At 44.4% G+C, this 16,509-nt stretch overlaps 2 protein-coding genes across 4 annotated transcripts in view; one reads left to right on the forward strand and one right to left on the reverse strand.

The window, feature by feature from the left end:
• LOC124524942 (retinitis pigmentosa 9 protein) overlaps positions 1 to 7,007 on the reverse strand; it is a 192,175-nt gene extending 185,168 nt beyond the window's left edge. For all 3 annotated transcript variants that reach the window (XM_047097393.1, XM_047097392.1, XM_047097394.1), the window contains exon 1: positions 6,845 to 7,007. In XM_047097393.1, the coding sequence (XP_046953349.1) occupies positions 6,845 to 6,996 (152 nt within the window). In that variant the 5' untranslated portion in view covers positions 6,997 to 7,007. The remainder of the gene's footprint in view (positions 1 to 6,844) is intronic.
• Positions 7,008 to 13,796: 6,789 nt separating this feature from the next.
• The window catches only part of BBS9 (Bardet-Biedl syndrome 9), a 453,794-nt gene continuing 451,081 nt past the window's right edge, over positions 13,797 to 16,509 (forward strand). The window contains exon 1 of the mRNA XM_047097119.1: positions 13,797 to 14,476. The gene's annotated coding sequence lies outside the window, so the exon portion shown is untranslated. The remainder of the gene's footprint in view (positions 14,477 to 16,509) is intronic.

Here is a 16,509-nt window from a genome sequence, read left to right on the forward strand (position 1 = left end):
CTCCTGAGTTATAACTTTTTATGATAAATCAGTAATCGAGTAAAGGCAGTGTATTCCTGAGTGCTAAGAACTGCTCTAGCAAATTAACCAAACCGGAGGAGGGTGTTGGGGGAACCTCCGCTTCACAGCCGATGGGTTAGTAGCAACCTCCACTTATGAGTGGCATCTAAAGTGTGTGGAAGGGAGCAGTCTTGTGAGACTGAACCCTTAACCTGGGGGTTCTGATGCTGACTCCAGGTAGGCAGTGTCTGAATTAAATTTATAAGACATTTACTTGGTGTCCTCTGAGAATAGGAGAACTTCTTGGTGGTGTTGGAAAACTCCCACACAGACTAGTGCTGTGAGTGTAATATGAATGTATAAAAGGAAAACAGGAATGTTTTTTCCTTCGCAGCAGATTAAGAATGAGAAATGCCATGAATTGTTATAGCAAGGAAAACTTCCCTTTGACTTCATCTCTGGATGCTTCCAAATAAGATTGGGATGGAGGCTTCTCTGCTCTCATCCTCACCATTATTAACCCAAAGCTTTTCTAAAGGGAGGACTTAGAGGACTCAGAGGAGGACTTAGTCCCTGAAGATTACATGGTAAATGACTGGGTATAAACAGAATTAACTTTTTAGATATGGTATTTCCAGAGCAAATACTTAAAATATTTTCTGATGGAAAGCTGTGACATGTCATATGCCCAGGCTTCTCTTAGCAAGAATAATGGAAATTTGCCTGAATTAAGCAGGTGATACAGTCCCATCAGCAGCCATTCATTAGAAACATTGATGCTATCTATCCCTTATGGATTGGGACTTAAGGGAGCTTGGAAGGGAGGAGGTAACATTTACATAAATACCCAGTAATCCAACAATATTTTCTTTTGCCATAGGAGGTGTACAAATAACAGATGGCCAAAGTAAAATCCACATTCCTGGAAAATATGTAAATGCTTTTGCATAAGTGGAAAAAGAGTGTGATGAAACTGACTACACATTTTGCAATCTGTTATTAGCAACATTTCCCTTCAATGATTCCAACAGTTGAACACTACACCAAAAAAGTAGTCTTAAAAAGTCCATTTTACAACTGTTTCTCCAAATTTAAAGGAATGTGGTTGATGTTTTTTCCTAGGGCTGCACAATTCATTATTTTATGTAACACGTTAAAACAATATTTCTGGGGCACCTGGGTGGCTTGGTGGGTTAAGCGTCCGACTTTGGCTCAGGTCATGATCTTGTGGTGAGTTCGAGTCCCATGTCAGGCTCTATGCTGACAGCTCGGATCCTGGAGCCTGCTTTGGATTCTGTATCTCCCTCTCTCTGTTCCTCCCCCACTTGCACTCTGTCTTTCTCTCTCAAAAATAAATAAAGATTAAAAAAATTTTTTAAAAATAAAAAAATTAAAAAAACACAATGTTTCTCAAAATCTAAAGTAATATTTAAAAATAACAGATGTGGGGGCATCTGACTAGCTCAGTCAATAAGCATATGACTCTTGATCTTGGGATTGTGAGTTTTAGCCCTAAGCTCCACGTTGGGTGTAGATTTACTTAACAAACAAACAAAAAACCAGACCTGGAATAGGAGTGTGTTTATTGTGTAGGTTGGCTTCTGTGCTGTAACAGTTAAGAAGTCTGCACTCTTTATAGTTAATCCTGAGGAAAAAAAAAAAAAAAGTTGGTGGAGGCCCATTATTTTGTACCATCTGTGAAGCCTTGCTATTATATCATTCAGATTGTAATAAGTTTCTCTGAGCAGTGTGAAGGCTAAATTTAGATAAGAGAGGAAAAACTTCATCTTCCCAACTGGGTATGGAGAAAGAAATCTTTATTTTGCCAAGTACTTAAAAATAGTCTTGTATTTCTGAGTGCTGGCATAGGATTTCTTTTGGAAGAGTCCTTCATGTAAGCATACTCAATTCCAGGTGTTCCCACAGCTTGTTCCTATGGTGTGGAAGGCAGAAATGAAACTACCATATACCTACAGAATCTCTATTCTGTTATGTCCAGCAGACAACGGACACTTGAGTAATACAGCTGGAGCATGGGTTAGAGCACAGGGTGGAAGACTCAAATGCCCTTGGGGTCCTGGCAGGTTTGGTGAAAGGGTAAAAAAAGGTAAGGTCAAGTGTAAGAAACTGATTAGAGGAGTGGAAAGGGAACTAAAGAGGGAATACCAGGGGGTAAACGAATTTGAATTCAATTTGTAAAAAACCACTATGGAGCTTCCCATTTAATGTGGCTGGCCAGCCAACTTGCTTGTTTGCCTTCCTTTTCCACACTCTTTTATTTATTTATTTATTTATTTATTTATTTATTTATTAAATTTTTTAACGTTTATTCATTTTTGAGACAGAGAGACAGAGTATGAATGGCGGAGGGTCAGAGAGAGAGGGAGACACAGAATCTGAAACAGGCTCCAGGCTCTGAGCTGTCAGCACAGAGCCTGACGCGGGGCTTGAACTCACAGATTGCAAGATCATGACCTGAGCCAAAGTCAGACACTTAACCGACTGAGCCACCCAGGTGCCCCTCCGCACTCTTTTAAAAAAATGACAGTAAAGAAATAAAAAAGGTAAGCACCCACAAAAAAATCTTGAGAGGAGATACTAGCATTGAACAATTTTGAGACAAAGCTGGGAAGACCATGGAAAGTGGAAGAAAGGGACTGACTTCTTTAGCTGGAAGAAGTTATAAGCTTTGGAAGACAAGGGTTAGGAATATGAACACTGAGTGGTTGAAACCACCAGTGTTCTCGTGCCCCACAGCCAGGAGACTCTGTGTGCCCTCACCCTTGAGAGAGACTGCAGGTGTAGTCCCCTGTGAAACTTAACTGGAGAGGCCCAGATGAGAACACTGGCATAGCTCAGAATGGGAGTGAGGGTGAGCACTAGATGAAAAATGAACTCTGGAATCAAAGCCCCCTCCTTCTCCATTCCAATTCAGGACACTTGCAGGCAGGCATATTTCTGGCACCCAAGCCTGAGAATGAAGGGTTCTTTGGACAAGCTGAACAGGCCTCAGAAACCCTCTACCTCCTGATACGTGGGTGTCTCCCCATGTAAAAGGCAGATCACAGTCTGATATCCCTATGGTGAGACTTACCAGTCAGTAAACCAGCACCTTTGCATTCTCCCTCTCTCTCAACTGCTCCTTTCAAAAGAGCTTTATAATGCCTCACTCTTAATGGGGGAGGTCCAAGGATCCCTACACATTAGGAAAAAACCTCTAAGTGAAAAAATCACAGGAAAAGGCAAAGAAGACACAGACAAAAGGAGAAGAAAACAAACAAAAATGAGTATCCTCAAAGATGACAGATTTGTTACTGATCAAACAACAGGATGCTATGAAAAATAGAATTCTCAGGATAAATTCTTTAATGTTAAAAATTGAAACTTAGGGGCGCCTGGGTGGCTCAGTCGGTTAAGCGTCCGACTTCAGTTCAGGTCACGATCTCGCGGTCTGTGATGAGTTCGAGCCCCGCGTTGGGCTCTGGGCTGATGGCTCAGAGCCTGGAGCCTGCTTCCGATTCTGTGTCTCCCTCTCTCTCTGACCCTCCCCCGTTCATGCTCTGTCTCTCTCTGTATCAAAAATAAATAAACGTTAAAAAAAAAAATTTAAAAAAAAAATTGAAACTTAAAAAAAAGTGCAATGGTGGAAGGATAGGAAGATAAATCTTATAGGATGAAAAGACAGAAAATAAGAGTGAAAAGAGGATCACAGAAGTCTTAGAGTAAGAAAAAACAAAATGGTGGTAAGGAAATTAAAACAGAGTTTATGTATGTATAGTAAACACCCACAAAGTATCTAGAAAAAAAAATCTGAAATCCAGTGAGAAAAATTTCACATCATGAAACAGCAAAATACTAGAAATAAAGAATTCTTTAAAGCTTGCAAAGGTGGGGGAGGTAGAACAAGTTCCTTATAAAAGAAAGGGAATCAGAGTGACATCAAATTTCTCAGCAATACTGGGAGCTAGGAAATGGTAGCATATCACCTTTGAAACCAAGTGAAAATTTTTCTAGCCTAGAATTCTATACCTAGCCAAACTACCTATCATGTTTGAGGGTAGCATAAAGACATTTCCAGATATGTAAAGACTCAACATATTTACCCCTAATGCACTTTTTGTAGGAAGTTATATAATGTATTTCAACAAAATGAGCTAAAGAGAGAAAGAGGAAGACATGGGGTGCAGGAATGGGATCCAAGACAGGAGACTGATGAGGGCAGTTGTACACCAGGTCTAGAAAGCAACCAGAGTGTACTGGAGGAAAGTAGAAGGAAGATTTTAGGTTTTAAAAATAAACCTGATAAACCATATCAGATTGTCCGATATATAGGAGCATGGAGAAAAAGTACCTTCAGCTTTTAGAGGCTTTGGAATAAAATTAGCAGGCGAGAATAAGAAATCAAGCAAATGAAAAAAATTGAGGCTCTAATTAACTAGTTAAAAAATACAGTTGTACTAGAGAGCTAAAGAAATCACAGAATACCATTTGGCTCAAAAGTAAACAATATTGGCGTGCCTGGGTGGCTTGGTCAGTTAAGCTGCATACTTCAGCTCAGGTCATGATTTCATGGTTCATGATTTAGAGCTCCGTGTCCGGCTCTGTGCTGTCAGCTCAGAGCCTGGAGCCTGCTTCGGATTCTGTGTCTCCCTCTCTCTCTGCCCCTCCCCCGCTCGTGCTCTCTCACTCTCAAAAATAAACATAAAACAATTAAAAAACAAGTGGGGGCGCCTGGGTGGCGCAGTCGGTTAAGCGTCCGACTTCAGCCAGGTCACGATCTCGCGGTCCGTGAGTTCGAGCCCCGCGTCGGGCTCTGGGCTGATGGCTCGGAGCCTGGAGCCTGTTTCCGATTCTGTGTCTCCCTCTCTCTCTGCCCCTCCCCCGTTCATGCTCTGTCTCTCTCTGTCCCAAAAATAAATAAACGTTGAAAAAAAAAAAAAATTTTAAAAAAAAACAAGTGGACAATACTGAATAGTTATAATAATGCTAATACCAACTGAACCAATACTGATTGAACAAAAATTATAACGAAACTATATTGGAAGGATGGACGCAAGAAGGGTAGGGAAAGAGAACTAAACCCTCATTTATGTGACATTAGGTTTATAGGTAATGTCTATTGTCCAATCTAAAAGGGCAGTATAAGCATATCATTGAGAAATTAGTTAAGTCCCAGAAGAAAAAACTAAGTTTCCTTGTTGAAACCTTGGTGCTGGGAATGTGTGGGTGACTACAGAACAGGGATGCAAACCACTATTTCTTGAATTCAGTCTTTTAGTACTATGTGATGTTTAAATTAAAGTATTACTCTAAACATTTTGACTTAAAAGCAAACAAGTCTCTAAACTAGCCAAACCAAATATGGCAACAGTCCAGAAGGTTTAAATCCCTGAAGTGGAAAAATCCAACCAATCTGGGTATCAGATGCCTGGGTTTCTCTTTGGTTTTGCTAGTTTACAGGTCAGTGTATCCTTGATCAGGTTACTTAACTCCTGAACCTGCATTTCCTCATCTGCAAAAGGAGATTATAGTCTCTCCAATGTCTACAGGTGCTTTGTGAGTTACAAAATAAATGTATGGTGTTAACCAGGATCTGGTATCCCACAGTTAAAGACAATGTTTAACTTAGCCCTGCTAAACTCAAGCTTATTCTAGGCAAAGGATTTTGAAAATCTGCGGTGCACAGGACAGGGCCACTGAGGGCAAGAAGAGGCCAGGACTGTACCTGCTAACAATACAGGGCCTGTATCCTGCAACCACTGCCTTACTAAGGTGAAATTCAGCTCAAGGGTCACGATGAAAACAGCTGGCCAGCCTCCAATAATGCAATGCATTTTGTGTCAAAGCTCCCAGGTTAATTACAAAGGATTTGACTCCTTTGAAGACTTTTCTTTACATGATCATCTTAGTACAGGTAACAGAAGTGCCTGAAAGAAAAACGTGTCATTTATTGAATAACTCAGGGAACAGCAAACTTATGTTTGCCTTCTGGAGCTCATTACAGAGTGACAATCACAGAAAAGCACCGAAAGGCCATAAATGCACCTCCCGCCTGATGTTTCCATCTCCTCTACAAACTGCCCTTCTCCCACAGCCATGGGCACTCTCCTCCAACCCGCCGGAGCTGGCCTTGCACGGGGCCTCTTGAAGTCAGGCCACGCTGACCAGCAGGAACGGGAGACCCCGGTCCTCATTCTTTCTGCTCAGCTGGAACCGGCCTCTTCGTAGCCCCCACCCTTCATGCTGTTCAAAATCCTCAGGACTAAAGAGAACAAGTCTCCACGCTCTTCCACCTGACAGCCACCTTCGGAATCTTCAGGGACAGTCCGTCACCCCATTCTCCGGCCCTCCCCTCCGGGCCGCACGAACGGTACAGGACGGCTGGTTCTCGTCCCTCCTTCGCAGCAGATGAAGAGAATGCGGATTTGACCCGGTCCACCGGGGGCCCTCTGAACCGACACCGTGAAAGGGCACGACCGTAGCGCTCACTGCACTTGGCCGCGCGTTCAGTCCCCAAATCGCGCCCAAGCGCTTACTAAGTGCCGCCGGATCCGCCGCACCCGCCCCGCAGAGCCCCGGCCGCACGCCGACCTCGCGCGGGGGACTAGAGCCCGCGCTTCCCCTGCCGGCCCCGGCCGCTCGGCGCGCGGGGGGAACAGCCCTTCCCTCCCCGCGGAGGCGCCACTGGAAGTCGGGTGGCCGCGCCGCGCGGGGCCGGAACTGGCGGTCGGCTTGGCCGGGGTCCCGCTGCCCGCGCCCGGGTCCCCCGGGGACCCAGCCTCACGCGCCCCCGCGCCACCCCGACCGCACGCCTCGCGGAGGAGCGCGGGCGGCGCGGACTCACAAGGACTCCAGGTGCTTGAGCTGCTGCAGCTGCTGCGCGTCGTGCCGCCGCCGCTTCTGCTCTCGGCGCCGCTGCAGCTCCTGCTCGGCCGACTCCCGCGGCCGCCGCGCGCCTCCGGCTCGCGCGTCGTCACGCCCGGGCCGGGAAGACATCGCGGCCCGCGCGGCTGAAGCGACCCGCGGCGCGCCTGAGGCGCCTGAGGCGGCCGAGGCAGCGAAGACGGCACTTCCTCCGCGCCGCGCCCGGGCCGGCCCCGCAGCGCCCCCTCCCGCCGTCCGCCCGGGCAGCGCCCTCCGTCTCCGCCGAGGCCTCCCGGTCCCCGTCTCCCGCCAGGCCCTCCGGCCACCTCCCCGGGCCGCGGCCCCAAGTCGGCGCTCGGAGCTCCGTGAGCCCGCCACCTGGCCGGCCGGTGCCGGAGTTCGGCGCGCGACCCCTGGCGGTGGCGGCCAGGCGGGCGGAGGAGGCCTGCGGTAAGCCGGCAAGCCCCGCCCCTGGGACCCTGGGTGCGGGTGCGAAGTGACTTTGTAGTCCCGGGTGGGATTAGACTATGAGCGCTGCTGCTACGTGGTGTGGGGATTCAAACAGCTTTGAAGAAAGCAAGACTTTCCATAGAAATTCTCTAATTTTCCAGAGCATGGTGAAAACATAGCGTACAGTTTATTTAGATAACTTTTGGGTGCTGGACAAAAAAGCTGTATATACTGAGCGCTTTTTATGTTGTGGTTATTGATTTAAGCCCTTAAGAGTTGATTTAATTTTTAAAAGCTTACTCAGTGCTCTTAATTACCCTTATGTACTACCCTTACCTTATTGTGTAGATAAGGAAGTTTAGGGGCGCCTGGGTGGCCCAGTCCTTTACACATCCTACTGTTGATTTCCACTCAGGTCATGGGCTCCTGGTGCCTGAGATCCCCCAGCCCTCCCCCAGCCCTCCCCCAGCCCTCCCCCAGCCCTCCCCCAGCCCTCCCCCAGCCCTCCCCCAGCCCTCCCCCAGCCCACTAGGCTTTGTGCTGACAGCAGGGAGCTGCCTTAGGATTCTCTCTCTCTTTCTCCGCCTTTCCTCCACTCATTCTGTCTCTCAAAAATAAATAAACAAATTTTAAAAAGGCCCAGAGTTAAATAACAGGCCCAAGGATGCAGAAGTAATTCCTGGAACCAGGATGCAAAGTGTTAAGTGCTTAACTAGATTGCATTTTGAAAATGTGTCTGATATGTGAAGTTATGGTAATTGTTTTAGCTTTAATGGAAAAAACCACAGAGGAAGTAAAAACAGCATAAGGGAGTATTTCCCTCAAACGTGGTGTTCAATATAGTTAATACTTAAAAAATATGAGGAGCTCCTTTGGATTTATTAGACAAAGTCAAAATGAATGAACGTATAAAGGCTATGAACAGAAACAGAATATTAACACTGGTATGTGTTAGATCTTGGAAATCAGATTCTCCTCTGAGAGGAAAGAACTGGTGCATTAACCAATCTAGTGGTTGATGCAAGTTGCCTGAACCAGTAAGTGCCCTGAAATACCTTGGGTGTGAGGTGTTAGAATCTGGTTTTCTGGGTTTGATGAACTACTTGATTGCCTTGAAACTAGTTTTTGTTTAAATCAGCTAGAGTGGATTCTATTGTCTATGACTAAAAATTGTCAGAAACAATGTTTGCGAAGTTAGTTTTTATTTTTTTAATGTTTACTTTAAAAATTTTTTTAATGTTTATTTTTGAGAGAGAGAGAGAGAGACAGAGAGAGAGAGAGAAAGAATGAATGGGGGAGGGGCAGAAAGGGAGGGAAATACAGAAACCAAAGCAGGCTCCAGGCTCTGAGCTGTCAGCACAGAGCCCGACACAGGGCTTGAACTCACAGACCACGAGATCATGACCTGAGCCAAAGTCAGACGCTTAACTGACTGAGCCACTCAGCCACCCCTAATGTTTACTTTTTGAGAGAGAATGTGAGCAGACGGGAGCTGGAAGTGGGGAGAGAGACAGAGGACGCAAAGCAGGCTCTGCCCCGAGAGTGGAGAGCCTGATGCAGGGCTTGAACTCACAAACGGTGAGATCATGACCTGAGCCTAAGTCAGATGCTTAACTGACTGAGCCACGCAGGCACCCCACAAAGTTAGTTTTTTTTTTTCTATTTTTTTTAACGTTTATTTATTTTTGAGACAGAGAGAGACAGAGCATGAACGGGGGAGGGTCAGAGAGAGAGACACACAGAATCTGAAACGGGCTCCAGGCTCTGAGCTGTCAGCACAGAGCCCGATGCGGGGCTTGAACTCACTGACCCCAAGATCATGACCTGAGCCGAAGTCAGCCGCTTAACTGACTGAGCCACCCAGGTGCCCCACAAAGTTAGTTTTTAAAATGAACATGGATAGGGGTACCTGGGTGGCTCAGTTGGATAAGTGAATGACTTGATCTTATGGTCTTGAGTTCAAGTTCCCCCCACCCTGCTGCCCCCCCCCTTTGCACTCTATGCTGGGTGTGATGCCTATTAAAAAAAACCAACCTGCATGTCCTGATAATAAAGAAATATAATGGTAGTATAATTCATTATTTAGAAACATAAAGTTTCCTTCTTACATTTTACAGCAACTTCTTATAGTTCTCCCACATGAAAGGTGAGGGTACTCAGTAACTCAGTCATTTGAAAAGTGGAGTCCCTGGTCCCGGCTTGTGTGGAAAGCCCCTGCTACTAGTGTGATTCTGCATGTTTGAGCACATCTAGTCAATGTTTGTGGTGAGCTTTCCAGGATCCTGACAGTATCAGGGCCCATGGAACCTCCTGAGCAAGAACCACCCATAGGTCATAGGCATCAGGCACCCAAGTTTGGCCAGCAGCAAAGTCACCTCAGGAGGGAAGGAATAATTCCAGTCATTTGGTTGGTGTAAGCCACTCAGATTCATCTCTGGTATGCACCATGGAGTTGTCTGAACTCTGGACAGAGTGCCAGAAGCTGTGAAGTTACAAAGGTGGAGGAAAGAGCTAATAAGAATTTCAAAAAACGTTCATTTATTCATTTATCAAACAGTAAATTAGACCTGCTATGTAAATAATGTTCTGAGTGTAGGGGAGAAAGCAGTCTTTGCCTTTGTGAAGCTTATATAAGAAAAATGTTGAATTGACAATTACCCACATATTAAAATTTCAATTATGATCTGTTCTATGGAGATATATGGGGGTATCTATTCTGGTGGTGGTACAGGAAGTCTTCCCAGGGGAAGGGGCATATCAACAGAGGCTTAAAGGATTTGTAGGAAGTGGTGGAGCAAAGAAAGGAAAGCATCCCAAGAGGCAGAAGAACAGCCTGTGGAAAAGAGGCTTCATGTACAGAAGAAACTGAGAGAGAAGGCCAGTGTGGGGCTGGAGCCTGGGGAGCAAGAAGAGCCATGAAATGAGACTGGAGAGGTAGACAGGATGAGATTGTCCAGGTCTTTTAGACCTTGGGAAGGACCTGGATCTCAAAGTAAGTATGGTAGGAAGGTAATGAAGAAAATAAAATTCGAAGAAGTGATTATCATATTTGAATTTTAGACATTCCTCTAGCTACCATCTGGTACCACACTGAGTGATGCTACACATATTCTGCAGCTGTTGATGTGCCAAATCTGCCCTTATGACATTCATTCATTCCAGAAACATTTATTTGGACTGCTAAATCCTATATTCATGTTGTTCAAACTTTGGGTCAAGAGTCATTAGAGGATTGTGAAATCAATTTAGGGAGTTGCCAGCGATATTGTAAACTATGAAATAAAACAAAAGAATAGAAAGAAATATCAGAGTGCATCATACATAAATAAGTTAGGTATTATCTTTCAAAATTAATTTTGCTTTATGAGTGAAAGCAAAAAGTTGAGCAATTAGCTCAATAAATAATTGGTCTTGGTGATGGGTATAGTTCTTCATGTCTCTAACATGTATGAGGTTTAAAAAATAATATCTGGGCACACCTGGGTGGCTCAGTTGGTTAAGCGTCCGACTTCAGCTCAGGTCATGATCTCACAGCTTGTGAGTTCAAGCCCCGGGTCGGGCTCTGTGCTGACAGCTCAGAGCCTGGAGCCTGCTTTATGTTCTATGTCTCCCTGTCTCTCTGCCCCTCCCCCACTCATGTCTCTCTCTCTCAAAAATAAATAAACAGTAAAAAAAATTAAAAAATAATGTCTGTTGGGTGGGCAGTTCTGCTTTGGGTTGGCTTGATGGATCCCAGCTCTGCGGGGCTTGGTTGGTCTAAGGTGACATCACTTATGTGTCTAGTGGGGCAGTGGAGATGACCTGACAACATGTTTCTCATCATTCAGCAGGCTTCTACAGGTCATTCACAAAGAGGTGGTGGCAGTATTTCCAAGAGAAGCATGAGAGGGAGAAGCACTTTTTGTGGCTTTGCTTGCATGTTTACTAATGTCTCATTGACCAAAGCAAGTCACGTTCAGATTTAAGGGTAGACCTGCAAATTCATATTGTAAAGAAATGAGCAAAAAATGCAAAAAAACCCCTACAGCTATTTTTGTAAACTATCACACTCGTTAAGAAGAATTATGGCACCAGCTGCTGAAAATAAACTTTTCATGCTACAAATGATAAATTACCTTAGCTTTCCCAGCAAATAGTATTCTTTCTACTATCCTATGTTGTCACTGAAATAGTTTGAATTTGGATATCACAAGCTTTCAGAAGCTTCTCCTGTCACAGGGAATATGTATTAAAAAAAAATTAAGCAGTTACATGGGGGCACCTGGATGGCTCAGTCGGTTAAGTGTCTGACTCTTGAGCCTACTCCCATGGTTTGCAGGATTGAGCCCTGAGTTGGGTTCTGTGCTGATAGCATGGAGTCTGATTGGGATTCTCTCTCCCTTTCTTTCTGCCCCTTCCCCACCCATGCTTGCTCTCTCTCTCTCTCTCTTTCTCTCAAAATAAATAAACATTAAAAAATTAGGCAGTTACATATCCTAGCAGGTTGAAATATAAATTACTAATTCAAGATAATTTTCATTTAATTATTTTACATTATTTCATTCTATTATTTAATGCTTTTATTTATTTTTTTGAGAGAGAGAGAGAGGGAGAGAGAGACAGAGTGTGAGCGGGGAAAGGGGCAGAGAGAGAGAGGGAGACACAGAATCTGCAGCAGGCTCCAGGCTCTGAGCTGTCAGCACAGAGCCTGACATGGGGATCGAACCCACAAGCTGTGAGATCATGACCTGAGCTGAAGTCAGACACTTAACTCTCTGAGCCACCCAGGTGCCCCTTATTCTATTATTTAAAAAAAACTTTTATTCTGGGGCACCTGGGTGGCTCAGTTGATCACGTGCTCAACTCTTGGTTTCAGTTCAGGTCACGATCTCACAATTTCTGGGGTTTGAGCCCCGCATCAGGCTCTGTGCTGGCAGCCTGGAGCTTCCTTGGGATGCTCTCTCTTTCCCTCCCTCTCTCTGCCTCTGTCAAATAAATAAACTTAAAACAAAAAAAGAAAACTTTTATTCTAATTATAAAGTTAATGCATGCCATTGAATGAGTAATGGAAAACAATGAACATACAAAGGAAAAATCAAATCACTCCTAAGCCCATTGTGTGGCCACAGTAAAGGTTTTTGTGAAAATTCCAACATTTTTCTTATGTTTTTCTTTTTTTTTTTTCAACGTTTATTTTTATTTTTGGGACAGAGAGAGACAGAGCATGAACGGGGGAGGGGCAGAGAGAGAGGGAGACACAGAATCGGAAACAGGCTCCAGGCTCTGAGCCATCAGCCCAGAGCCCGACGCGGGGCTCGAACTCACGGACCGCGAGATCGTGACCTGGCTGAAGTCGGACGCCCAACCGACTGCGCCACCCAGGCGCCCCTATGTTTTTCTTTTAAAAAATAATATCAAATTGCATACATCTTTTACACTTTTTCTCACATTATGAACACTCAAGCCAAACGTTCAATAATTTGAATTTTAATAGTGGAATAGAATTTCATCATAATTTGCCTAAGCTCCTATTATTGTCAATCCAAGTAATTTCCATTTTTATTAAAAAAATTTTTTTTGAAGCTCCACGCCCAACATGGGGCTTGAACTCACTCATGATCAAGAATCAGACGCTCCACCAACTGAGACAGTCAAGTGCCCCCCCCGTTTCTTTTTTTTATAACAAATGTTGTGATGGTTTAATAATATCAAAATATTAAAAATTAATGATCTTGATGATTTTCATGAAATTCTTTTAAGAACTGTAATAACTTAGAATTATATTTTCTAGTCAGAATGTGAAAAACAAGTATGGTGAAAAACAGGAAAAAAATCCAGTGGAAAAAACAGTAAGTTTCAAGGTTGGTGACTTTTAGGGTATTACACCTATAGTGATTTTGAAAGCACAGATACAAGTTTGAGAAATTGGCATAATTCTTATGTTCAATTGTAAAGTTGAACATATATATACCTATATTCCAGGCAATCCACTCCAGGGAATAGACTACAGAGAATAGCTGGTGTGATCAGGGAATAGGTACAAATAACCTCATAGTAGCACTGTTTCTACTAGGAAAAAATAAACACCTGAAAATTGTTTAAAGGCTCCACCTCTTTGACGATTTTGATCTTTAGCCCCGTCTTCCTCTTCAGGGCGAATTTATGTACTGGGCCAGCACCACCTCAGCCATCAGGGCTCACACAATGGCGCTCACTTCTGCGGCCACCTTGGCCACCGCTGCTAAATTCAAGGTCTGGGCCTGTTGCGCCTCAGGGCGGGAAAAGTACCGGATCCCAGAGGCTCGGAAGCGCGTGCCCGCGTAGAAGCCCTGACACTCCGCCCCTTCTGCCGGAGCTTCGCCCCCTAGGAAAGCCCCACCCCCGAGTGCTGACACGCGGGACGGGAAGGCGTGGAGGGGGTGTGGCCTGCGTCCTCAGCAGAGTCGAAGGCGGGTCTTTCTCAGAGCCTAAGTCTGAGGAACAGTCAAAAGACGCAAAAAGGAATGGTATTAATTATCCCTCTGCTAATGAGGACCAGGGAGTGGTTCACTCCAGCCCCGTCCGGTAGAAATCTGATTCCAACCACTACCCACGCAGAAAAAGTCTTTCGCCTTCCACCTCCTCAGCCACTCTGGACTACAGCCCCCAGAAGGCATCGGAGCTGAACCATCCGACTTGCGCAGCGGCGTTCGTTGTAAAGTGCTATGACAACAGGGCGAAGATGGCTTGGAGTTAGGCAGGAGTGGGGAGGTGTCCCTTCCGCCGTTGGTGTCCTTTATCTTCTACATCCCGCTGACTGCCTCCCTCACCATTTCCTCCTCTTTGTGAGAAGCGGGACTTGCCGTTGTTCTGGCCTGCCTGGACACTTCCAAGAGATTGATGCCGTTTTCCCCGCTTGTCTCTGGGCTTGACACAGAAAGGATGCAGGTTTACTCCTCGTGGGTGTCACTCCAACTCTGTGGAGGTGGTGGTGCTGCCTGGTGAGGCTCTTTCTCTCTGCCTGGGACGTGGAACAGGTTGGAGCGGGGAAACGACAGGGAATAGTGAAGCGAGGGGTTGCTTTTCTCTGCACCCTCCATTGGTCTCGTCGTTCCAGCCCTGGGACCCTGGCGGGCATTCTTAAAGGGAGATCTGCAGAGAGTTGCCGGAAAGGTGGAGCAGGACCCACCTGATTCGGCATCAGGTAAGAGTGTGTCTGGAATTAAACACTGGGAGAGTGAATGCCCTTTCTGTGTTTCGTTTGGGGGGCAAGATTGATCCCTGATGCCATGTAATGGTTTGAGGGGATATTGGATGATAGGTTTCTCCAGAAGGATGTTTGCGTTAAAAATAAGACAAAGAGCAAATACGACACAATGTGTGTGAGATTTATGGACATTTAAGAGAAAGGGTGATAAGAAATTTTAAAGATTCCAGTCAGGAATGTCACGTGGTGCGCAAGCAGCCTCCTCCCCTGGCACTTCAACAGGTCTTGGGAGCAAATGGTCAAAGCAGTTCTCAGCCTATGACTGAAGTAGGATACATGCACTAATACCCTTTAATTCTTCTTGCAATAGGATTATTGCTTCTCCTTCTCTGTGTATTGCAGACCACAGCAGTTTAGATGACCTGAGCTGATTTTTATCAGCATCTCCTTTCTCCAATCCAGTCCTGCAACTGACTTGAATTTCCTGGAGAGATTCATAGTTTTTCCTTTTTTCTTTTTTCCATCTCACTTATACTTTGAACATGAAACCGTATCACACACACACACGACTTGAAGATGCTAGGGGAAAACTATGGGGCTTCACTAAAATCTGCCAGCATTTAGAGTGGGATAGATTTTCTAACTTGTTAGAAATATGTAAATAGAATAATTGCTGAGATTTGTGTGTGTGTGTGTGTGTGTGTGTGAATATTTAAAAGAATTAAAAAAAGCTTTTCATTTTGCAAATAATTTATAAGTTATTTATTAGAGTTTAAGGAATTTTTCTTTTTGTGCAGCTGTGTGTAATTGCTCTTAAGTTGCAACTACACACTTATGTTTGTGGTACAATTTCTTGATGGAAACATTCACTGAGGGGGAAAAATCCAGTATCAATAGTATATAGTATTATTTATTGATTTTTAATGTTTATTTTTGAGAGAGAGAGAGACAGAGTGTGAGCAGGGGAGGGGCAGAGAGAGGAGGAGACACAGAATCTGAAGCAGGCTCCAGGCTCTGAGCTGTCAGCACAGAGCCCGACGCAGGGCCCAAACCCACAAGCTGTGAGATCATGACCTGAGCCAAAGTTGGACTTTTAACCGACTGAGCCACCCAGGAGCCCCTATATAGTATTTTTAAATCTTTTAAACCTTTTGATGTATGTATCAAATCTCATCCCTCAGAATAAAGACTTTCAAATATTTTTCAAAAATTATTGAAACACGTGGAGTTACTATAAAACATCTCTGCCAACTAACATTTCAGTGAAAGGTTACTGTCAGTTTTTTGAATATCCCATTTAAATATTCAGTCCAGAGGTTCAGACTGGCATTTGTAACTTTGTCTTGCTCAGGATACATTCCACCACCACCACCACTTCTATTACTACTACTAGGTTACTAGTGACATTTATCTGACATTTATTGAGTACATCCTATGGGTTGGGCATTGGGTAAGCAATTACATGTGTTAGGTCATTTTATCTTTCCGTTCCGCAGAACAGTTGGGAGACTAGAAGGTGAGGGACTTGTCCAAGGTCACTCTGCTAAAGTGTGAAATGAAAAAGGGAACCCAAATCTGTCTAACTCCCTTTCCTGTGTTTTGTCTTCTGTGTCTTTTATTGAAAATTCCAACACTGATCTCTTATATTATCTTCAAAAGCAGCATTCTTCTAATTCTACATACACTTGTCATCTTTCTTGCACTGAATGCCCTGATTCCTACTTTCCAAAATTTGAGGCAGCACTAGCATGACCTGGAGAAAGCAAAACTCCAAATACGAACAACAATAGTGTTAGTGTGCCTTCTAATTCCAGGATCTGCCTTCTTTCCACAGGATTCTTGGGGTTATTGTTTCAGTGATTGTTCTAGTCATCCTTCCTTATTGTAGGACTAGGCCAATCGGGTGTGAAAACATCCATATCTTAAAGAAAAACTAAATCTGAGTAAACTTGGTGTGGAAGATAACATATATATAAGCAAGTATTAAAAATTAAAAAAAGTGTCAAGTGATAAATATGGAAAAGCATTTC

Source organism: Lynx rufus, unplaced genomic scaffold (genome assembly GCF_022079265.1).
Source record: "Lynx rufus isolate CCGP_SWC_20201006 ecotype Redwood Valley unplaced genomic scaffold, mLynRuf1.p SCAF_4, whole genome shotgun sequence".
Taxonomy (NCBI): domain Eukaryota; kingdom Metazoa; phylum Chordata; class Mammalia; order Carnivora; family Felidae; genus Lynx; species Lynx rufus.